The sequence below is a fragment of the Labeo rohita genome, chromosome 17 (assembly GCF_022985175.1).
Source record: "Labeo rohita strain BAU-BD-2019 chromosome 17, IGBB_LRoh.1.0, whole genome shotgun sequence".
Taxonomy (NCBI): Eukaryota; Metazoa; Chordata; class Actinopteri; order Cypriniformes; family Cyprinidae; genus Labeo; species Labeo rohita.
The window spans coordinates 24,348,480-24,373,479 of NC_066885.1; the positions used below are offsets into that span (position 1 = coordinate 24,348,480).

Consider the following 25,000-nt stretch of genomic DNA (forward strand, 5'->3'; position numbering starts at 1 on the left):
TGACCGGTGCCATGTTGACACCTCATGACCAAGCATTATGCCTTTTCACTTTTAGTGCTATTTATAGTTGATAAAATATGAACAGTTTTGGTTATTAGATGAATTATGTTAAGTAGATTTAAAATGATTAAATACGTGAGAGCAACTTGTTTATTTATTTTGATAAATGACAGAACATTACAGAAACTCATCTAACAGAACTAAACATTAAACACTGGCTTTTCCTTTTTGAAAGAGAAAAACACTCATTTCTAAATTTACTCACTTATAATTCAATTCTTTGCAAAGCATGCTGGGAACTACAGTTTTACTGCCCAGTTATGTCAATGATTCATGTAGCTTTAACCCAAATTAATTAAAGGGATAGTTCACCCAAAAATGAAAATTCCCCTATGATTCACTGGCCCTCAAGCCATTCTAGGTGTATATGACTTTCTTCTTTCAGATGAATACAATCAGAGTTATATTAAAACATGTCCTGGCTCTTCCAAGCTTTATAATGGCAGTGAATGGGTGTTGAGAAGTGCATCCATCCATCATTAAAAGCACTCCACGTGGCTCCGAGGGGTTAAAGGAGAAGTCCACTTCCAGAACAGCAATTTACAAATAATTTACTGACCCCGTTGTCATTCAAGATGTCACTTTCTGTCTTCAATCGTGAAGAAATTATAGTTTTTGAGGAAAGCATTTCAGGATTTTTCTCCGTATAATGGATTTTATTGGTGCCCCGATTTTGAACTTCCAAAATGTAGTTTAAATGCAGCTTCAAAGGGCTCTAAACGATCCCAGCCGAGGAAGAAGGGTCTTATCTAGCGAAACAATCGGTCATTTTTGCGTGTCCATGACACTACGTCTTCGTTGTCTGTGTACTCTGGCTCAAAAAGGTAGAGTATGGCGAAAAACTCCATCTCATTTTCTCCTAAAACTTCAAAATTGTCCGACATCGTTGTACCTTTTTGTTTGTAAACAGCGTTTACAAACTTACTTGCACTTCCTTACTCTTTGCGCGTTCGCTTTGTAAACACTGGGTCTGTAGTTCCGCGTGATCTTTCGATGTGATTCAATAGTACGTAGCGTTGTGGACGTGCATCCCAGAGCTAGTGCTAGTACACAAGCTTTTGTGCTTAAAAAGTATACAAATTTATACACCAATGAAGTCCATTATATGGAGAAAAATCCTGAAATGCTTTCCTTAAAAACCATAATTTCTTTACAACTGACGACAGAAAGACATGAACATCTTGGATCACAAAGGGGTGAGTAAATTATTTGTAAATTGTTGTTCTGAAAGTGGAGTTCTCCTTTATTAAAGGCCTTCTGATGCATTTGTGTAAGAAAAATACTTAAAACTTTAATAATCGTAATCCCTAGCTTCCGCTAACTGTTGTACATGCGTTCATGAGAGAGTGGTGCTCCAGCGGATAAAGTAAAACGTAGCGTAGCACAAGCTCCGGCAAAAATATGGTAGTCTCGTCACCGCATTCATCTACATCCTACATTATCCGTTGGAGCGCCACTCTCTCGTGAACGTGAGTATGACAGTTAACGTTATTGAACTTCAAAATCTCAACAGCCATTCACTGCCATTATACAGCTTGGAAGAGCCAGGACATTTTTTAATACAACTCTGATTGTATTCGTCTGAAAGAAGAAAGTCATATACATCTAGGATGGCTTGAGGGTATGTAAATTATGGGGTGATTTTAATTTTTGGGTGAGTTATAGCTTTAAGCAGCCATAGGTGGAGCAAACAGAATGAAATTAAATTCATTTTTTGTGGCATAACATGCATCAACTAAATAAACAAGAACATTCATCAAGAAAGTAAATAAGGACAGTTTGGACTGGATGGTGACCTTTAGCGCCCAAATAATATGTAAGTACATCTATGTGCATGAAAGGTTAATTCTTGCCCCTTGGCCTAATCCAAACTTGTGATCAACCTCCCAAAGCAATGAAGCTAAAGTGGCCTACAGTGGTATGTAGCCAACAGTCATGTGAGCTATGGTATACTAGCATCCTTGTTCAAACTCCCCTCGTCCCCTTGTGTTTTTTTTTTTTCAGATGCTGTGTATATGAAGTAATGGTTTGATATTTACGTTTGCACAGTTCAAGATTGCATTTCTACTTTATTAAACTGTGGTAAATGTGTGGTAACGTGGTAAATGTTGAGAAATTGTTTGTTTATGATCCATTTATTGTCTGCATTGCTGTTCAAGAATGACATCAAACAAGCTTAAACAGGATACACTAGCGTTTTCAAGTATACAGGAGACAATTGTGCTTAAAAGGACTAAGCTTTGATGCTAAAAAATCAAGATGATGAAAAAGACAAATGGCATCGTTTAAAGCTCATGGAAAGAGTGCAAAGAATAATTAAGTGCTTTCTATGCTTCTATGCTTGCAGGCGGAACACACTGTACAGGCTCAAGGCTGGTAGGCTGCCGCACAAGCCCCCATTGCTGAGGCTGAGCATTCGGGCCCAGAGGCCATAGAGCTGGCTGATGAAGAAGCAGATTGACTTGGCCCTTGGTACCTTGAGGAGGAATAAATAAGGAAGGTTAAAATGCGGACATTCAAGTTCATTTTAGCTTTCTGGGTAGCAGCTGAACATTGGATGTTGTGCAGGGGGCTCACCACGATCTGGCTTTCATGACCCGCGATGCGGTCGTCCGCTTTCTATAATGGCCAAAGTCACGTATCAAGTCTTGGGTCCTTATATCTGACCTCTGAAGGTCCAACGGCACCATGGTGGGTGGAGAAATGTCCAGTTCCAGAAGCATAACATTCTCAGCCTGGAACAACAAATTATTTTTTTCAATATTTCAAAATATTATACACTACAGTTCAAAAGACTGGGGTCAGATTTTTTTTTATATTATTATTATTTAAAAAAAGTAAGAAATGCTTTTATTCAGCAAGGGCACACTGATCAAAAGTGACAAATGTTAAAAAATTTGTGTTTAAAATAAATGTTGTTATTTAGAATTTTATATTAATCAAAGACTCCTGAAAAGGGCTTCCACAAACATTAACTGTTTTAATATAATCATAATAATAAAAATAAATGTTTCTTGAGCACCAAGTTAGCATATCAGAATGATTTCTGAAGGATCATGTGACTGAAGACTGAAGTAATGATGCTGAAATAATGGTAACACTTTACAATAAGGTGTCATTTGTTAACATTAATGTATTAACTAACAATGAACAATACATTTATTATGCTGTTTATTAATCTTTGTTAATGTTAGTTAATAAAAATCCTGTTGCTCATTGTTTATTCATGTTAGTTCACAGTGCATTAACTAATGTTAACAAACACAACTTGTGATTTTAATAATGCATTAGTAAATGCTTAAGTTAACATTAACTAAGATTAATAAATGCTGTATAAGTATTGTTCTTCATAGTTCATGTTAACTAATGTAGCTAACTAATGTTAATAAATAAACCTTATTGTAAAGTGTTACCAAAATAATAAATGACTTGAAAACACCAAAGTTGAATAGGGGTTGAATAATTATGACATTAGAAAAAAATGATACAACTCAAAAATATTACATCATATACTGACATTATGACTTTTAATATGCCAGTATAACTGTTATAGATGCAATTTTTTAACCAAATTTTGGATCTACAGATAAGCTTGTATTTGTAAAATACTACAGTTTCTGGGGTATGAATAATTTTGACTACAACTGCTAATACAGCTTCAGTGAGCATAAGATATTTCAAAAACCTAATAAATCTTATTAACCTCAAATGCTAAATTCATTAAAAACTGTATTATTATCTTAAAACACTGATATATTATATTTAATGTTTAATTCCATAATGATGAAAATGTTTGAAAAATGACTTTATCTCTGTACAATACCAACCCTGTATCTAGAGGGAGACCCGGTTGCAGTGGCAGTTTGCGCATATTGACTAATTGGTCTCTTGTGTCCCACTACAGAAGTTGGTCTTCGTCGGACGAGAGGGGAGTTACTGGAAAATGAGAGAAAATACAATAATCATCAGATAAGAACATTATCATCCTCGTTTTCCTCTAATGTTAGGAATGAAGTTACGTACTTTTCGGAAGGAAGAAGAGGTAAGACTTTCCACTGGTCTTCCTCGCTATCAAAGTGGAGACGATTTATGATTTTATTCTTTTCCTCTGGAGGAATGAAGTTCTCAATGATCAGGTTTCTGGTAAAAAATATAAAGGGACAAATGACAAAACCATCATGCAATGTACAGGAGTTTTGTCTTTTTATAGCTTATTTTAGAATTAAACCATGAGGACATGTGGGACTTACTTGAATTTCATCTCTCTTGTCAGCTCGTTCATTGTCTGCTCCAGTTCCTGCCTCATTGTGACATGTTCATTGATGATATCTCCAATCTCAGACCTCACCAGCTGCAGCTTACTGTAAAACTAAGATGAACAAGCAATGCGGTGTTGACTATTGTAAAAATAAGACTAAAATATAAGAAATAAACATAACTAATGTCAGCTGTATTAAACAGGGTATCAAGTATCAAGTACATATTACAAACATCATTTAAAGTCCATGTAAAGGCAATTTAGAGAATGTACTGCTGAAAACACATTACAAAGACTGTGAACTATGTAGTACTGAATTGTGGAGGTAGACCGGTAAACAGTTTTTCACCCTTTTTGTGTTCAGGATATTTAGGGCGGGCCTGAATTCATGTTACGATGACGTACTGGAGCCAATGAGCATGGCCCCTCCTCTAACACTATAATAACTACAGCGCATTAGCGTCAGTGGTTCGCATGCTCAGTTGTGAGGTACTGCCATTATCATTAGTTACTACACCCTACGGTTTGCTAGCTAGCTAAATGCATTAAACCTGCTTGCAATAATTCACAAAACAGCTCAGTCTCCTTATTTAAATTTATTTGTATTTGGCAGTTAAGAGAGGCGGCAGGTTTCCTGTGGGTGGGCGTTGTTTCAGTGTTGACAATGGACACGCCCCCAAGGTTTGAGGGCAGAGAATACTGCTTTTTTTTTCAAGATTTTGATACCTTATTTGATTTACTTGGTGTTTTTTATCATTAAAATTTGGCTGATTGGTAATAAATACATTTTTATCTGGTGTGACAAACTCAGAGCACATATTCAATATTTATACAGACTTGTGAAGTGAATGAAAAACAGTACACTCCAGTGAACTTTGAAAACACATTGATCAAACTGATTGAAAACACAGGCTAAACTTTTTAAGCAGGCAGTCTAAAGGAAATATGACAGGCCTGAAAAAGATCCATGATGCCTAGAGTAAACCATGATCATGAATAAATATGAATGTGGATAATGTACAATGAGCCAGATATTATCACAAAATAAACCAGGTATCAGGACCTTGCTTATTGTGCCTATTGTACATTATATGATTTATGAACCTACCAAATACACTACCAGTTAAATGTTTTTGAAAGATATATAAATGGCTTTATCATCACTTTTGATCAATTTAAAGCACCCTTGCTAAATAAAAGTATTCATTTCTATAACCCCCCCAAATCCCCCAAAATACGTACTTAAATGTTTTAAATCTGGATAATAATAAAAAATGTTTCTTGAACTACAAATCAGCATATCAGAATGATTTCTGAAGGATCATGTGACACTGAAGACTGGAGTAATGATGCGATGCTGAAAATTTAGCTTTGATCACAGGAATAAACATTAAAAAAAAAAATTAAATATATTAAAATAGAAAGCAGTTATTTTAAATAGTAAAAATATTTCAAAATTCGACTGTTTTTGCTGTACTTTGGATCAAATAAATGCAGGCCTAGTGAGCAGAAGAGACTTTAAAAAACATTAAAAAACATTTGACTGGTAGTATAAATAAATACCTGGCCATAAAATATTGATTTAAGTTGGCATTATTGAATTATATGGGAGAAAAGAGACTGCAGAGTGATATAACAGATACTACCACAGTGTTACAGATGTCAAACATACAGTTTAGCTCTCAAGCTTTTTGCCTCAAGGCCTTCTTTTATCCAAGACAATATTAAAAGAATATTCTGTACTCATAAGATGATATGTAAATTTTAAATATTACATTTAAAAATGCTTTTAAGACTTATTGGGGCCTTGGAACTTTTCTGAGACCCACTAGTGGGTTCTGGCCCCCTGGTTAAGAACCACTTTTACAGAAAAGATAACTGACAACAGAATCCCACAACAAATGACTAATCAGAATCGAGTATTCTTTATACGTAAGTCTAACATATAATGTGCTCGACTAGACTTACACTTCATTTTGCTTCAAAAACAGTGAGGTGTGTGTGGGTTTGTGAGACCTTGCGTACCTTTTTAAGTTTCTTGGTCTTAAATTCCACCTCTTGCTGCAGAGTGGTGAACGTTTCTTTCAGTTCAATTGTTTCTTCATCCTGTTCAAACATCAGCTGCTGCATCTCTCTTTCCATTCTATCCTAAAAGGATTTATCACACACACACAAATGAGATTATGATTTTTAAAGTGTTTTATGTTGCTATGTATTATAATTAATATCTATATGGCTAATTTGTGCTAAAGTCACCTGCTCAGCAATCTCCTGCCTCTTCAGTTCCAGCATTTTCTGCTGTTCATTAGTGTGGTCAATGATGTTTTTCCCTCCAACCAGAAGCTTACTTTCCATAGCCTACAAAAAAAACATGGCACACAGTTTATGATGTGATTTATGAATGATATAGAGTATAATTTGCATGTGTGGAAAGAACAAACCTTGTATTTTTCAATCAAAATTTCCATAGCTTGTTGCTCCTTCAGCAACTCTTCCACACTCTTTGCTTTCTCGTCTACGGTGCCAAGTTTCCTGCTAATATCAGGCTTGTAATTGGCGGAGGTCTTGGCCATCTGCTGCTTCCACCAATAGTCCTCCACAGTCTCCTCCTGAACGGTCTCGACGACCCCCACCTCCCCATCTCTCGGAGTTTCCACCTCTCCGCTACTCATGCTCCTTTTCATCCTCATACTGTTTCTCCTCCGTCTCCTCCTTTCTTTCGCCAGCATCCCTCGTTCCTCGAGCTGCGCCTTCAGGCGGGCTATTTCCTCTTGGAACTCGCGAAGCAGGGCGTCTTTGGGGTCCTCGTTGATCTTTGGCTTGTTCCTGATGTTCTTGGCTCTGTTGGCGTACCTCAATGTGGTGAGCGTCTCTTCGTAGTGGCACGAAGCTGGTCCAACGGTGGCCACCATAACGGTTTTAGCGTTGCCTCCGAGGGAGTCCTGTAACAGCCGGGTGAGTTTGGAATCCCGGTAGGGGACGTGAGTACTCTTCCCATCCACCAAAGCCGAGATAACATTTCCGAGAGCGGAAAGAGACAAGTTTATCTTCATAGCCTCTTTGAATCTCTGTCCCTGGACACCCGTTTTGCTTTGCCGCTCACTGCCGGCCAGATCCACCATGTTTAACTTTCCAACACGAATGTGGTCTTCACCATCAATGCCCATTTCGCTGCACTCAACAGTTATGACAAAAATCGCATGAGATCTCGAGCTTCGCTCGTTCATTTTGGTAAATCCGACAGATCTGGATTGGTTCCCCAAGTTCATGACATGCTCAATCTCCTTTACGTTCTTAGTCACCACAGATGAGAGATCTTTGACATAGACACCCAACTCGGGATTTTCCTTCAGCTCCAGTTTTTTATTGTTGTCCTTGCAGAGGAGGTCTCGTATTTCTTCTTGATATATTTCAATGTAAGACACTCTCACGAGATACTGTTGGTTCTGCGACCTGGATATGTGAGTGAAAATGTGCTGAAATGAATTTGGGATGACTCCCTTCTTCTCGGGGTCTGTGGGCACACCTTCCATTGTATATGTTTTGCCAGTGCCAGTTTGCCCATAGGCAAATATAGTTCCGTTGAACCCGAGCAAAACAGAGTCAATAAGAGGTTTGCATGCATAGTCATACAGCTCGTTTTGTTTCGAACCCGCGTCATAAACCGCATCAAACGTAAATGTTTTTAGGAGGCTTCCGGATGATTTGGGATTGCGCACGCTCACCTGTCCCAGCCTGACATCTACTTCAACAATTCTTTCTTGATTCATTGCCTCTTCCTTCTTGTTTAAAGGGCGGCACCGCACCACCACCTTCACCGCCTCTGATTTCTTGCCGATCGACATGGATCGCGGTCGCACTAGGCTATTATTTCTCTTCATCGTTTTTCTGAAAAAGCCTCTACGTCTGTAATATTCAGCTGTGTTATATATGACTGCGTGGAAGGATGAAATAAAATACGCACATTCACATGCAAGCTACACATACGCATTTGAATGCGGCAAATGTATGTCCATCCTATGAAAACAGGAGCGCAGAACATCTTGGTCCAACGCCATCATTGCATTCCGCTCCATGCACCGAGCCTCTCGCATCTCCTGCTCCGGCGGCACACGCCCTGCTCCTCACAGACAATAGACGGAGCGCGCTCACAGGCGGCGTGCTGCTGATAGGTAGACTAGCTTGTGTTCTCTCTGCGTGAGGTGCTGACGCATTCGGTGTGTGGGTTAGAATGATTGAATCATACGATTACTGGCGATTAAGTTATTAAAAGTAACAAAGCACAAACATTGTATCTGGTTAAAAGAGATGACTAAAAGAAAAATATTATTAATTGAAAATTAGGTTATGTGACTAATCTTTTTGTTTTGAGTTTGAGCGAAGCTCAATCCTTGGACAGCTCAAAAATATAATTTATAAAGTTTAATTCATTTTAAGTTCAATTTAGAAAACGTAAAAAGATCAAAACAGGGAATAAAGTGGCCAAAGGGAAGGAGTGTGTAAAATTAACAGGGGGTCTGGTGAACTCGTTGTGCAGGGTAATTGTAAAGGAGAGGGTCCAGGTAAGGGGTGGGGTCCGGTGGCCGCACGCGTTACTCTCTCTCTGATCCGGGGCGCGGCCTACTCACAGCGGCTCACCCTCCCAGGCCCGTGGCGCTGGAGGAGAATACCGGCCTGGCATCCTAGCCCGTCAGCGGCTTTACTCATGTTTCTCCCATCAGGACCGCCAGTCTGATCATTACCGCGCCTCCTCTCTCACACACGCGCTCGCTGTCACAAAGTACACTGTAAAAAAAATATTTCGTAAAAAACGGAAAAGGTACTGGCAGCTCATTACCTGGACTTTGTGAACAAAAAAAAAAAAAAAAACTTTTTCTGTTTTAATGGTGCATTTATATCTACATCTGTACACTGCCCTCCAAAAGTTTGGAAACGCCCTAGAAAAGTGGGATTTTGGACAATACTGGCATAAATCCTTTTTAGTTTGTGATAATTTTTGCACTAATAAGGGACAACACAAACTACGAAAACATTTTTTATTATATAAACAGTTTATACGTTAAAAAAAAATACATTTTCGATTAATCAAAATATCCACCATTAGCAGCTATTACAGCTCTGCATATTCTGGGCCTCAATTCATTGTTCTAAACTTAATTGGCAATCAGTTGTTGAAGCTATTAAGGTGTGCTGACCCAAAAATCTTTTAAAAACCCGGGCCAAGTTTAAACCAGTAACCAGGCATCACAGCTGGCAAAGGGGCATGCCTGACTTTGACATGTATATATTGCCATTATTATGCAATCAAAATGAAAATTATTATTGCTGGTCTTCAATGATAATGTCAAGTTATTTTAATGTATTTGCACCAAAAAATGATAAGGATTTATGCTGATATCGCCCAAAACCACACTTTGCCAGGGGTGTTTCCAAACTTTTGGAGGGCAGAGTATATATAAAGCAAATAAATCCAGCACAATATACAAATTGAACATGGTTTATTTTTACTTCATGTAAACACTTTTAAAAGTGCATTCAATGGCTTTTGTTTGCCTTAAATTGGTTAGGACAAAATAATATCATCAATCAAATCAATTAATTTAACAATGTGTCAAACACCAAAAATTGTCTGTATTGTAAAAGACAGTTTAGCTTTAAACAGCGACAGACAGAATTAAAAAAAGAAAACGTGAGCACTCGTACAATACTGGTGTTGCACTAAATAGTGGTCACAAAATGTAAACTTCAAACTGTAAAACAGTCAAGATTAAAAACTTTTTTTCTTATAAGAGAAAACAATATTGTTTAGAGTGATTGTTCACACAAAAATGTGAATTCTGTCAATTACTCACCCTCATACCATTCATAACCCATAAGACTTTCATTCATCTTTTCATTTCATTCATCTTTTCATTCATCTTTAGAATAAAGAGTATTTTTAATGAAATCTGGGTACTTTCTATCCCTCTATTGATAGCCTACGCAACTACTACTTTTAAGGTTCAGAAACGTATAAAAACATCAATAAAGTATGTGACTCCAGTGGCTTGACAACAAATTTTTGAAGTTATGCAATTCATTATAACTGAAATATCATTAAAGGGATGCAATTCATTATAAGGGATGTATTATTTTCCTTTTATCTGCACACTGTTATCCCTGAAGTTATTTCAATTCAAAATTATTAAGGACAATAAACATAAACTCTTACACTTTTGCTGTATTACCAGCTTTTTTTAGTTAAATGCACGATTTTCCTGCATTTTCTTATTCTACCTATTGGTTTAAGTTTAATTAACGTACATACGCTTATTTTAATCAGTTGCCAATGGCAACAGGCTGAAAAACGAGACAGAACGGAACACAACATGGCTGCTTGAACGTTTGCTGCACGGTGAGTTGCATTTCTTTACGTTTAACATTTACTTCACAACAAAACTCTGTTAAATGAGAGTTAACAGTTAAATACACATAAATTAAAGGTGCATTTACATCACAGTGTGTTTCATCACTTTTAATTCGCCTGTGCAGACTTGCACATTGTTGTACCAACGCTTGTGTGAACTTTTTTTTGACTAATTTAAATTATTTTTGGTTAATATATGTAAGCGCACGGACATGATAGATGAAACGTTCGATTGTGTTCTTGTTGAACATTTGTTCACCGGTTAATTTTTGTTCGTGTTGTAAATGCAGCGCAGTTTCATAAACGGCTTCTATTAACTTACTTAATAGAGTTAACAATTCGATCTTTTTTCATGCACATAATTGATAATATTCAGAGTTCGATATTAAGAAAGTTCAACCGCGTGGTCATCAGCATGGCGTTTGTGTTTAACAAATGTGAATGACCACAGAAACCATTTATTTCACCAGATTGTTCGTTCAAGGGTTTTAGTAAATGCAGCGCGAACTATTTAACATTTCACATTACTTTTTGTATGTTAAGTATTAACACATATATACAAATCAATATTTTTCATGCATGTGATGGAAAATATTTCAAGTTAGATATTGAAAAAATGCAAGCTAATGCTAATCCACATGGTGTTAGCCAAGATAATTAGTTACTTAAAATATCTTAACAAATAAGTCTGTTCTGCCTTGTCATGCTTGATAGCTTTACAAAATGTTTGTAAAAAACTAAACCGATCTTTCATTTTAAATACAGTTTGCTTTGTGGTTAACCAGATATAACCTATCTAATGTGGATTTTTTTTTATATATACTTTGCAGGTTCCAAGAAAACCACAAGCAAAATGTGGACATGTAAGTACTGTGTGTTTTCGTGTGACAAAAGAGGTCATTTGTTAAAACAGACTCAATTACAGACTCAAACATGGGAGCTATGCAAGAAGCCAACCTTTTCCATGCCTATACCAGGAGTGTTTATGTACTTTCAAGTCTTTTAATAGCCTTAAAATACACTTGTCTCGTTTTCATACAATATCACAGGAACAGCAGTCTGTAAGACCGTTTCAAGTTAAGCTTCGATGCCAGCTTTGTGATTTTCTTGAACCATGTCAGGATACTGAATATTTTGCCCACCTTCGGCGTAGACACCTCAAAGACCACCAAAGTGTTCAGTGTCCATTTCAAGGCTGCAGCTTTGAGAGCAAAGTATATTCTACTTTCAGTTCTCACAAATCTAAGCATCACAGAAATCACAATGAGACCATGTTTAAACCAGAGTTGGTAGTAAGAATAGGAAGTAATGAAAATGATGGCAGTATTAGAGATGCTCAGCAATGTTCCCATCAGATGATATCAGAAGAATTAGACCAGGATAATGTCACAGATGATGTCAGTGGAGAAGCCAGTGAGACAGAAATTCAAGATTTAGCACAACAGTTGGAGCATAACTTTCTCAAAAACTACAAATGGCGACACGTCGATGTCACTTCCCTGGTTTGGGAAAAGCATGTAAAAGTCCACCTAATACGTTGACATGCACACAGACATAGTAGGTGGACTTTTTTGTGCTTTTCCCAAACCAGGGAAGTGACGTCGACGTGTCGCCATTTGTAGTTTTTGAGACTAGTAGGGATCGCGTAAAAGTTGTTTTTAAAACACTCATGGTGGACTTACAAATTTTCCGATGCAGCGTTTTGTGAGTACATACCCTATTTACACTACTGTAGAAGTTTGGTAAGATTACTTGCACGTTTAGTGGTGCAATTTACAAGACACATCACATGTTCCATGTAGGGCAGTAGCAAGCCATTCGAAAAACTCTGATATCTCCCTCAATGTTCGACTAAGGTAGTAAAAAAAAAAACTTCGGATGGGGTATTTACATGGGCTTCGGAGTGCATAGCAATGAAGTCAAATCTACTCCGAACCATCCCTTTAAGCAAAATGGACAGAACAATATTTAGTAGAAATTTTCTGTGACAATTATCTTTCTGCCTCTACTGTACCTCAGACCTCAGACCTTGCTGACATGAGATGCGCTGCTATAAGAGGGCTTCCTGTTATACTTGGTGATGACCCAACAGAGTTCTTCAAAACATGCGTTGTAAGTATTATTTTTCTCTGCCATTTAAAACTTAAATGTACTCTAGAATAATTACATTAAGTTATAGTGATCTCATCATCACTGTGTATATCATTTAAATTAATTTATAATATTTTGATAATACAACATTATTATTACTAAAGGAACACTCCACTTTTTTGGGAAATAGGCTCATTCTCCAACTCCCCAGAGTTAATAAGTTGAGTTTTACCATTTTGAAATCCATTCAGCCGTTCTCCTGTTCTGGCGATATCACTTTTAGCATAGCTTAGCATAGATCATTGAATCCTATTAGACCAGTAGCATCGCGTTCAAAAACGATCAACCTATTTAAAACTTGACCCTTCTGTAGTTATACTGTGTACTAATACGGACGAAAAATGTAAAGCTGCAATTTCCTAGACCGATAAGATTAGGAACTACACTCTCATTCCGGTGTAATAGTCAAGGAAGTTTGCTGCTGTAACATGGTCGAAGCAGTCGGAGTAATATCACACAGCGCCTGAAATTAGTTCCCAGCTAGGTTAGCATTTGCACATGTGCTGTGTGTATTACTCTGCCTGCTTCGGCCATATTACGGCAGCAAACTTCCTTGACTATTACAGCAGAATGCGAGTGTAGTTCCTAATCTTATCGGTCTAGAAAATCACAGCTTTACATTTTTCACTGGTATAAGTACATGATATAACTACAGAAGAGCCAAGTTTTAAATAGGACATATATCGAAACTTGTTGGTCATTTCTGAACGTGATGCTATTGGTCTAATAGGATTCAGTGATCTATGCTAAAAGTGACATCACCAGAACAGGAAAATGGCTGAATGGATTTCAAAACAGTAAAACTCAACTTATTAACCTGGGGGGGGAATGAGCCTATTTCCAAAAAAAAAAAAAGAGTGTTCCTTTAAGAAACAGACAAACATATATTAATATTTACTTTACAGAATTGTATGCACATAATTGACAAAGCATCCCAAATCACTTACACAGTACATGTTTCTCTTTATTTATCCACATGTTTGTTAAAAGTTAATCTTAAAGAATATTAGACGGCTAATTTTTTTATTTAATTTTTTATAATTCCTGCTTCCATATCCAGTCTTCTGCTGATGAGGAGTTTCCGCATGTTCCACTTGGAATCCTAACCAAAGAAAGTGAAGCTGTGGCACAGCATCTCCAGTCTTTCCACCTCCATCCATCCTCTGTGGGAATTATTTTAGAAGGGAATGTGGTGATGGACAATTTGGAGAATCTGCCTCAGGCTATGTGTCTACTCTTTGGATTGACCTACGCCCTGCATCTCGACTATCCCAAGTGTATGACCAAGACATTTCATTTCATTCAGCAGGTGATGCTATGCTTGGGTAAAAAGGAGCTAAAAGGCAAAATTTTGGCACTGTCAAATCAACTCGCCATATGAGACGTTCAAGTCTTCATTTCATGTAAACTATGCCTATTTGTTAAATGTTTAAGCACTTTAATAGTACATTATATGCCTATTCAGAGGTTGTATATTTTTCCTCTTCACAGTTTGGCTAATGTTTACATGTACATTTATGTTGTTTAATATAACATGTTGTGCCTATTCAGGATTAGGCAAATGTTTATGCAACATATTGATGTTTTACAATATGTAAAAGTTTTCAAGTGTAAGTGATCACAGTGTGCCTATTCAGATTTTGGCAAATGCTTATGCCTTATAGTAAAGCAGTAATTCATATTCTGCCTTTAGTTAGGCAAATGTTTATGCAATAGTGTAACTATATATGAGTACATAGTGTGCCTATTTAGAGTTTGGCAAAGATGCATAATAATGCATTGAAAAGTTGGCGAAGTTACTTTTTTGAAATGTTGAATTTGAAAATTCAAATAAATCCTTGTAAGATGCATTTTTTTGGTGGCTTATTGTGCATTGTAGAGTAAATTCTAAAAAAAAAATACAAACTAATTTTGACAACTAAAGCAATTTAGTGTAATTTAGTATTTTAAATTACCTAAACTAATACATTTTAGTTATTATAACAGATTATGTTAGTTCCAATAACTAAAAGTTTTCAATAAAATTATATGTAAAAGTTAAGTTCTTTAAACGTAAGATCTCTTGCTTGTTCAACAAGACAAAATTAACTTTTTTAGGGGAACGAGTTTCCATAATTTTTTTACGTTGAATCAACGTATATGGGCTTACAGTGCATGTTTAATCCAAGTGCTATTTAGAGATTTTAAAAAAAGCTCAAATATTACATGGATTTTTGAAATTGTTCATGCATAGTCACTTGGATGCCTTCACCTCAACCCTCGTTTAGGATTTCTTCAGGAAAATTCTAAAAGAAATGGATATGACAAAAAATTAGATCAACTATGTCTTGATCTTGTCAGATCAACTATGTCTTACAATATACCTCATTATTTTCAACTAAATAAACAGCAACACAACCAAATGCTTTATACACATTTCGTAACATATGTGTTGCTTCTGTATGAATTCCAGTGTAAGTGCTGCCTACTCTGGGTATTTGTAGCTCACAACCTCAACAGGGGATGTGGTCATTAACTTCTTGAACGACAGCAATCTTGAACTGCCCATCACCTTAAAAAAGACATTATAAAATGACCATATACATAACAACAAGCAGTTTGAACACACCTTATACACACAATGATGATAACATGCAAAAGAAATCAATCCAGTCAATTTGGTAAGGTTACTACCACTTTGTCTGTGAAGTGGCTGTGTGAACACAGGCATCTGACGCATCAAACAGCTACCAACTTCACACTGTTGTGAAATTCAACAGAATAAATGACTCAATAACTATTTTCTTTCCAATACTAAACACTAATGTTAAATAAAACTGTTAATAGAACAGAAAACAAACCCATGATAAGAATGCAGGTGTGCTGGAGATTCACCGTACAGCAGCAATCACGTCCTGTCATTAGAAAAGAAAACAAAAGAAACACTATGAATGACCCTTTAAAACATGACGCACGTTTGACGGACATCAGATCTAACCCCGTCTTTACGGTCGGGTCAGATTGTGTTTACGAGGTCACTCGCCAGCAACGGTCATTTTGGCATAATGCCGTGTGCATTTGTCCATTAGAGTGCGAAAGATAACTGGATGAGCTAACGTGGCAAGCTGGCGTGAAGCGGCATTCTGGTGCGGCTGCCGCGCGTCGGATGCCTGTGTTTACACAGTCGTTTCACGGACAGCTAGTAACGTTGTCGAATTATTTTCTGTTTTGCATTTTATCATCCGTGTGTGTGTGTGTGTGTTTGTGTGTGTGTGTGAAACAAGACAATAAAAGGTCTAAGCTTACCTCATTTGGCAGAATCTCCACGAGGAAGATGTGATGATATGCAGAGAATCATCACATTCATTTGCCAAACGTTCATTTGCCAAACAAGCCAGACAGCAACTTAACGTTACGTAAACAATTTATGTGACATTTAACAACATATAATTTGCCACGGAGAGTAAAAATGGGTTTCCCAAATTCAAAAGCAACTTTAATTTTTTGGGGTAGTGGCCTAGTGGTTAGAGCGTCAAACTTGTAACCCAAAAGTTGTGGGTTTGAGTCTCAGGTCTGGCAGGGATTGATGGTGGATGGAGTGAATAACCAGTATAAGGGCAGCTGTGGCCTAATGGTTAGGGAGTAGGGAGCTTGTAACCGAAAGACTGTGGGTTCATGTCCCAGGTCAGGTAGGGATTGAAGGTGGGGGGAGTGAATAACCAGTGCTCCTCCACCCTCAATGCCACAACTGAGGTGAGTCCCTTGAGCAAGACCCAAACAAACCCCCAACTGCTCCTCTTTTGCCGCAGTGATAGCAATACGGCTGCCCGCTGCTTTGGGGGGGTGTGTGTGTTTGTTCACTACTCACTACTATGTGTGCATTTGGATGGGTTAAATGCAGAGCACACCGTTCCTAATTCCTGACACTTTGACCTAGAAACTCTCCGCGTCTTCTCTTCACTGTTTTGGCACTGATAAACCACGCAGGTTTTTGTTCCCACAATGCAAAGCCTAATTCAAAAATACAGAAAAACACCCGTAAAAACCAAATACAGAAAATTCCTTCAAATTATCACAGTATATTATACTATATTTTTACTGATTTTTTTTACAGAGTAGGATATTTCTGTTTTTACTATATTTGTGGGGACATTCTTATATTCTTGTATAAACAAGTATGTGTGTGTGTAGATAGATAGTTTTTACATGTTTTTTTCCCTCTTCTGTTATTTAGACCTTCTCATTGTTATTATTATGTCCCTCCACATACAGTATATCCAAACATTTGGCAATATTGTATTTTTTACAGTCATGCCAATAAGGCATTTTTTTTAATTTTGAATTAGATAGATAGATACATAGATAGATAGATAGATGGACAACAGATAGATAGATACATAGATAGATAGATAGATAGATAGACTGATGGACGGATGATACACGGATTCATAGACAGTCTGACTGACAAGTCAGACAGATAGACAGACAGACAGACAGACAGATAGACAGACAGACAGATAGACAGACAGACAGATAGATAGATAGATAGATAGATATATAGATAGACTGATGGACAACAGATAGACAGACTGATGGACAATAGATAGACGGACAACAGACTGATGGACGAATGATAGACAGATAGATAGATAGATGATAGATAGACAAAACACACACAGATATATAGGTAGGTAGACAGACAGATAGATAGATAGACTGATAGACAACAGATAGACAGACTGGCGGACAACAGATTGATGGACGGATGATACATAGATAAATAGACAGTCTGACTGACAAGACAGACACAGACAGACAGATAGATAGATAGATAGATAGACAGATAGATAGATAGACTGATGGACAATAGATAGACAGACTGATGGACAATAGATAGACGGACAACAGACTGATGGACGGATGATAGATAGACAGATAGACAAAACATACACACAGATAGATAAGTAGGTAGACAGACTGGCGGACAACAGACTGATGGACGGATGATACATAGATAAATAGACAGTCTGACTGACAAGACAGACACAGACAGACAGACAGACAGACAGACAGATAGATAGATAGATAGATAGACAAATAGATAGACTGATGGACAATAGATAGACAGACTGATGGACAATAGATAGACGGACAACAGACTGATGGACGGATGATAGATAGATAAATAGACAGTCTGACTGACAAGACAGACACAGACAGACAGACAGACAGACAGATAGATAGATAGATAGATAGATAGACAAATAGATAGACTGATGGACAATAGATAGACGGACAACAGACTGATGGACGGATAGATAGATAGATAGATAGATAGATAGATAGATAGATAGATAGATAGATAGATAGATTATCTGTTTGTCTATTTGGGTGCAGCGTTTTGGGTGCAAAAATAAGGTACAGTCATTTCGAACATGATTAATGTTACAGTGCAGCACTTTCAGGCTTGGTTATAATACTAATGTGACTCAGAATTATGATTATTAAGTTTATTGGTAATAATAATCTATCTGTATGACCAATGTTACTAATCTGTGCACACCTTGGACTAATTTTCATCCATTTGCACTGATTGCTATGATTTACATTGTTTGAAAGGCTGCAGAATGTGTTCACTGACTCACTGACCATGTGACTCCAGCGTTCAGTGATATTCGGCCAATGGGGCTGCGTGTCCCCGCTCAGACCGTGTGGAGAACTTTACCGGTCCGGGTGCAAAGTCTCAAGTTTCGTTTAACTTGTCCTGGAGATTCATGAGCGTCTTTTATTCCATCATCAGTATATCGCGGCCGGTGTTTCTGTCCACAAGTATGAATGAATGTCTCGGTGTGCTGAATTTTTCTAGTGCGTCGCGTAACTGTCAAGTCGTAAGTTGCCAATAGCAACAGCGTTTACGCGTTTATTTTTATTAGCTTTAATATCTTGTTTATGACAAGCGTTAATGCAGTAGACATCTAAAACCGTTTTGGTTACGAAATGTAAAAATACTTAATACCTAAATAATACTAACAGAAACTAATTATCACTGCTTTGCCGTTGAAGAGAGCCATGGGTTTGGGACAGAATCGGGTGCGTTTGCTGTGCATGCTGTCTTTGACGCTTGTGTTTTTCATAGTTGAAGTTGTGGTAAGCAGGATAACTGCATCTCTCGCAATGTTGTCAGACTCTTTTCACATGCTGTCGGATGTAATAGCTTTGATAGTGGCTTTAATCGCGGTGACATTTGCGGAGACAACTCGTACCACAAGTAAAAACACGTACGGATGGATCCGCGCAGAAGTGATGGGAGCTTTAGTGAACGCCGTGTTTTTGACGGCCCTCTGCTTCACTATTTTATTAGAAGCCATTGAGCGCTATACGATGCCTCACGAGATTGAGAATCCACGCGTGGTCATTTGGGTTGGTGTTGCCGGTCTCCTGGTGAATGTACTCGGTCTTTTCCTGTTCCACGGACACGCAGGGTTTGGTGGACACGGACACTCGCATGGTGGTCACTCTCACGGTGGTCACTCTCATTCTGGACACTCTCATGCTCACAAGACAAATCGCAAAGATTATGAAAAACCAAAGGCACATGAAGAAGCATGCAATCTCATGAGAGAAAGCAACAGTTCTCAAGGAGACCGAACTTCTGAGCTAAAACCAGGTATTCAATTACAATTTTATTTATTTGTAAGCAATATAAATGTTGCATACTTGCTTTTTCATTATTATTTTATTTTTAATTCTTACAGTCCAACCTGGAAATATTAGGGAATTTTGAAATAATTTTCACGCCTAGAAAAAAAGAAAATTCTTGAAATTTCAAAGGTCCTGTTCACACAGTCTTGGAAAACCTTCAAATATCAGGGAATGTCGTAAATCTTGAAAGTACTGGGATCCAGTCCTCACATGACTGGAAAACATGGAATTCAGAAAGTGAATCCTGATTTAAAAAAATCATGGAACATCAGGGAATTTCAGAAGTGTGATTTCCTGCCCTGGAATAGTCATCAAAACTAATAAAATGTTAAATAATTGGGGGAAATGTCTATGGTCAACACCCTTTTTCTAATAGTTAGTATTTCTTTAGCTAGAAATTGGCATCCAGTTCTCACACAACTGAAAAGTATAAAAAACATGGAAATTCAGAAAGTGAACCTTCTCTTAAAACCACTGAACATCAGGGAATTGCAAAAGTGTGATTTCCAGGTACAGTCATCAAAATGAATAAAATATTAAATGGGTCAGAGAAATGTCTATAGTCAACCCTTTTTTTAATAGAAGTTAGTATTTCTTCAGCTAAAAATTTGTATTCAGTCCTCACACAACTGCAAAGTACAAATAAAGGCTCCAAAGGGGTGTTTTTGCAGAAAAAAAAAATCCCCCAAAAAATCTGAAGACCATTTTTTACTATAAGAACATTATCTGCATTTGAAAGGTTTTATGGATGTTCAAGGATCTTCATCGAACCATTGATGCCAATAAGGATCCTTTATTTTTAAGAGTGTAATGGGAAAAACATGGAAGTGAACCATGTCTTAAAATGATGGAACATCAAGGAATTTCTAAAGTGTGATTTCCAGGCCTGGAACAGTCATCAAAATGATTAATATCTTAAAAAGGTCATGGAAATGTCTAGTCAACACTTTTTTAATAGTAGTTAGTATTTCTTGAGCTAGAAACTGGTATCCAGTCCTCACACAACTGGAAACATAATGGGAAAACATGAAAATTCAGAAAGTGAATCCAGTTTAAAAAATCATGGAACATCAGGGAATGTCAAAAGTGTGATTTCCAGACCTGGAACAGTCAACAAAATTATTAAAATCTTAAAAAGGTCAGGGAAATGTCTATAGTCAACACCTGTTTTTTTTTAAATAGTAGTTAGTATTTCTTTAGCTAGAAATTGGTATCCAGTCCTCACACGACTGGAAAAGTAATGGGAAAACATGAAAATTCAGAAAGTGAATCCTGTCTTTAAAAATCATGGAACATCAGGGAATTTTAAAAAGTGATTTCCAGGCCTAGAACAGTCATCACAATTATTACATTCTTAAAAAAGGTCATGGAAATGTCTATAGTTAACACCTTTTTTTTATTAGTACATCTTCAGCTAGAAATTGGTATCCAGTCCTCACATGACTGGCAAAGTAATGAGGAAAAAAACATGGAAATTCAGAAAGTGATCTCTATCTTAAAACCATGTAACATCAGGAAATGTCAAAAGTGTGATTTCCAGGCCTGGACAAGTCATAACTTTTAGTAGTTAGTATTTCTTTAGCTAAAAATTGGTATCCAGTCCCCAAACGGCTGGAAATTCAGAAAGTGAACCCTGTCTTAAAAAATCAGTGAATTTCAAAAGTGCGATTTTCAGGCCTGGAACAGTCATCAAAATTAATAAAATCTTAAAGACAGCATAGAAATATCTATAGTCAACACCATTTTCTCTTCTCATAGTTTTTTTCTTTTATGTTTTTAGTAGTATTTCTCGAGTTAGAAATTGCACCTAAAAAAGGTACAATGTGTCGGACGTTGAAGTTTTAGGAGAAAATAAGATGGAGTTTTTCGCCATACTCTACCTTTTTTAGCCGGAGTACACAGACGGTGAACTTAGACATGATTCGTAGTAGTGATGGGAAGTTTGGGTCATTTTACCGACTTGGACCTTTGAGTCTCGTTCAGCAAAATGAACAAATCTTTTTTTCGAGTCATTTCGTTCATTTTAGCAAAATCAGCATCATGTGACAGCCCCATTAGATGAACGAACAACTCGAAAAACCTGAAGACTCGAAACAGGTGAACTAATTCCAGTACAGAACCTAATAGGATGTTGCACATGCGCGACTGAACGAATCACTCCCTGAGATGACTCGTTCTTCACGAGTCACATCAAAGATTCGTTCAAAATTAACGAATCGTTCAAGAACGACCCATGGACGTGCATCCGAGAGCCTGTGCTACGCAAGCTTTTGTGCTTAAAAAGAATACAAATTTTTATTTTTTGAAAAAAAAATGACAGATCGTTTTGCTAGATAAGACCCTTCTTCCTCGGCTGGGATCGTTTAGAGCCCTTTGAAGCTGCATTTAAACTGCATTTTGGAAGTTCAAAATCGGGGGCACAATTGAAGTCCATTATATGAAGAAAAATCCTGAAATGCTTTCCTCAAAAAAACAATTTTTTTACAACTGAAAACATGAACATCTTGGATGACAAAGGGGTGAGTAAATTATTGGTAAATTGTTGTTTCGGAAGTGGACTTCTCCTTTAAAAAGGTCATGGAAATATTATAGTCACCACCATTTTTTTTAAGATAATATTTCTTCTTTGGCATCCAGTCTTCACACGACTGGAAAAGTAATGTAAAAAAAACATGGAAATTCAGAAAGTGTGGAACAGTGTCTTAAAAGCCAATGCAGTTTTATGAAAAATATTTTTTTCTGTGCAAACTGTGCAAACCCTATAGTCCTGAAACTGTAGCTTGGCTACATTGTTATACACATAACATTTAAGAACATGTATAATTGAAAACAATGTATTCTTCATCTTAATTTTTTTTTGCTGTTTTTGACTTTTTCAGACAGCGTTGACATCAAAATCACTGCTAAGGGCTCGTTGGAGGACCTGGATCACAGTCCCGAGACTGCCTCCCAGATGAACATGCGTGGGGTGTTCCTGCACGTGCTCGGCGATGCATTAGGGTCCGTCATTGTGGTAGTCAACGCCTTGATCTTCACCTTTGTGTGGACGCCATGCCACACCGACGAAATCTGTTTCAACCCCTGCCGTAGCAGCCACATGACTGAACAACAACATGTTAACACCACAGTCCTGAGCATATCCAAAACACCCGACAGGATGCCTAGAAAAGTCTCTGTAGCCGGACCATGCTGGGTGCTTTACCTGGACCCAACCTTGTGTGTAATAATGGTGTGTATTTTGCTCTACACAACTTTCCCTCTCTTAAAGGAGTCGGCCCTGATTCTCCTACAAACAGTACCCAAACAGATCGATATGCACAAGCTGAATAGGAAGCTAAGAAGCTTGGATGGAGTTACGGCCGTTCATGACCTGCATATCTGGCAGTTGGCTGGGTCTCGCATTATTGCGACCGCTCACATCAAATGCGCGGATCCAGCTGCTTACATGGGCATAGCTAAACGTGTTAAAGACATCTTCCACGATGAAGGCATCCATGCTACAACTGTTCAGCCTGAGTTTTCTCCTGTTTCTGAAGGAGCTGCTGACTCTCAGTGTGAGCTTTCCTGTCGAAGTCAGTGCAAACCCAAGCTTTGTTGTAATCCAAATAAAAGGGCGGCTAAGCCAGAGGTGGAGTCGACCAAGAGTAAAGAAAAGTCCTGCAGCCACACTGTAGGACAGGCTGATCAGAAAGAAGTGGAGAATGCTGTACATACGGAGATGGAATCAACGGTTTAGGTTGAGAAGGACATTATTTTGCACACACCTACTTGCTCATAGCTGATTGTTGCAGGAAATGTGTCAAATTAGGGCAATTTTCTGGACTATTTTAAATCTGCTTATTGCAGAAGTATGTGTCAGAGCTGGGTTTGTTAAACCCAACAACATTAGATTTCATACTGTGTTGAATACTTTATTCTTATTATGTATGTTGGTTCTTACAGATTGCTAGATAGATAGATATAAGTCACTGTATGTGTTTACAAATGAGATATATTGATGCATATTAATAGGAGATATTTATTTTTTAGCAATAGTTTTAAGTTCTACTCCAAGAATTTGCATATTCATGGCGTATTAGTGTGTTTTAAAGACTATTTCAAATCTGCTTATTGCAGAAGTATGTCTCAGAGAGTTGGGATTGCTGAATTTGTAACTGAATATAAAAACTGAATGTAACTTTATCCATATCACGTACGTTGGTTTTTGTTGATAGCTAGGTAGATAGATATAAAGGTCGCTTTACATATTTACAAATGAAGATCTATCAATGCATATTAATAGGAGATCATATTCCAAGAATATGCAAATTCATGTTGCATTAGTTTGAGTTTGAGTTTGTGTTTTATTTTAAATGAAACACTTTAAAATACACTTTTGCCAACCAATGCAAGCATACATGTTTTTAAAAAAATCTAAAATAATTCAAATTTTGGCATTGTAAACGTTGTTTTAATTAGACCAATAATAGCCTGTTTTTTTTCCTAACCTTTTATTAATTACATTATACATGTAAAAACAGGAGCTCATAGGGTTGCATTATGAGAAAAACGTTATTGTAGATATAGAAAACAATATACAACGTTTTTGTTTCGTTTAGAGCACGTCACATTCTGGCTTCACAGACAAACATATCGGTCAATGACGTTAGCCAAGTCTAGAACAAGTTCTGCAAAAAGTCCCATTATCACTGAATCACGAAATTAGTCTTTTATATTTACATCGTATCTGCACTGTGTTGTTTATGATGACGATCTAAGCGCCTCTGATTGGCGCGTTTTCAGACAATCTAAGCGCTTCTGATTGGCCAATGCATTCCTAAACTCAATAGAATCACATTTGATTGGTTGTAAGGCTCAACGCTGCACAAAACAACGTTCAGAGTGAGCGAATCTAAATGTAATTTCACAAACTGTCGCTTTTCTTTCATTTTCACATTTCATTTTAATCGTGACAGTCGTAATACATTGTTTAATTGTGCAGGGGCATTTTTTGCCCCTTTGTTTTGAATTTATGGGACATTTTTGTTAATTTTGGTGGTATTTTTTTTGCCACAATTGTGGCTTAAGCCCTAATTTCTGACCCTGATCCACAGAAATATATAATGCTTTATTATATTTTCAAACAATACAATACAATACAATACAGGAATAGTTCACCCAAAAATGAAAATGTGCTGAAAATGTATTCAACCTCAGATGTAGGTGAGTTTGTTTCTTTATTGAACCTGATTTTGGTAATCAGCATTACATCACTTGCTCACCAATGGATCCCAATGGGTGCCATCATAATAAGAGTTAAAACAGCTGCTAAATTAAACGTTCTCCAGTGAAAAACGTTTTCACTGTAATGTAATGTAAACAGATTAAGCACTGTTTACAAGAGCAAACCATTCTTAACAAATATGTAGATTTTTTTTAAAGTATACATTTCTTAAAATATAAAA

The 25,000-nt window shown here is 37.2% G+C and overlaps 2 protein-coding genes and 1 long non-coding RNA gene across 3 annotated transcripts; 1 reads left to right on the plus strand and 2 right to left on the minus strand.

Moving 5' to 3' along the window:
• Positions 1-256: 256 nt before the first annotated feature.
• On the minus strand, positions 257-8,502 carry kif3cb (kinesin family member 3Cb). The gene is made up of 8 exons (XM_051134115.1): positions 6,760-8,502; positions 6,575-6,676; positions 6,344-6,466; positions 4,311-4,429; positions 4,084-4,200; positions 3,888-3,996; positions 2,638-2,795; positions 257-2,536 (listed from the first exon to the last, which is right to left on the minus strand). Exons 1-8 carry the CDS (start codon positions 8,197-8,199, stop codon positions 2,428-2,430), a joined length of 2,277 nt encoding a protein of 758 aa, XP_050990072.1. The 5' UTR covers positions 8,200-8,502; the 3' UTR covers positions 257-2,427.
• Positions 8,503-15,103: 6,601 nt separating this feature from the next.
• LOC127179397 (uncharacterized) lies at positions 15,104-16,209 on the minus strand. The gene is made up of 3 exons (XR_007829522.1): positions 16,161-16,209; positions 15,344-15,426; positions 15,104-15,160 (listed from the first exon to the last, which is right to left on the minus strand). It is a non-coding gene; the product is annotated as an uncharacterized LOC127179397 (long non-coding RNA).
• A 2,376-nt stretch (positions 16,210-18,585) lies between these two features.
• Positions 18,586-23,714, plus strand: slc30a1b (solute carrier family 30 member 1b). The gene is made up of 2 exons (XM_051132590.1): positions 18,586-19,521; positions 22,436-23,714. The coding sequence occupies exons 1-2, from the start codon at positions 18,924-18,926 to the stop codon at positions 23,290-23,292; spliced, it is 1,455 nt and encodes a 484-aa protein (XP_050988547.1). The 5' UTR covers positions 18,586-18,923; the 3' UTR covers positions 23,293-23,714.
• Positions 23,715-25,000: the final 1,286 nt, after the last annotated feature.

Excerpts from the sequence above, each read along its gene's own strand:
- kif3cb (XM_051134115.1), bottom strand. The coding sequence starts at position 8,199 with ATGAAGAGAAATAATAGCCTAGTGCGACCGCGATCCATGTCGATCGGC. Across the intron at positions 6,677-6,759 it reads TTTTGATTGAAAAATACAAG|GCTATGGAAAGTAAGCTTCT; the intron begins GTTTGTTCTTTC and ends TTTTTTTTGTAG. Across the intron at positions 4,201-4,310 it reads ACAAGAGAGATGAAATTCAA|AAACCTGATCATTGAGAACT; the intron begins GTAAGTCCCACA and ends ATTTTTTACCAG.
- slc30a1b (XM_051132590.1), top strand. The coding sequence starts at position 18,924 with ATGGGTTTGGGACAGAATCGGGTGCGTTTGCTGTGCATGCTGTCTTTG. Across the intron at positions 19,522-22,435 it reads AACTTCTGAGCTAAAACCAG|ACAGCGTTGACATCAAAATC; the intron begins GTATTCAATTAC and ends TGACTTTTTCAG.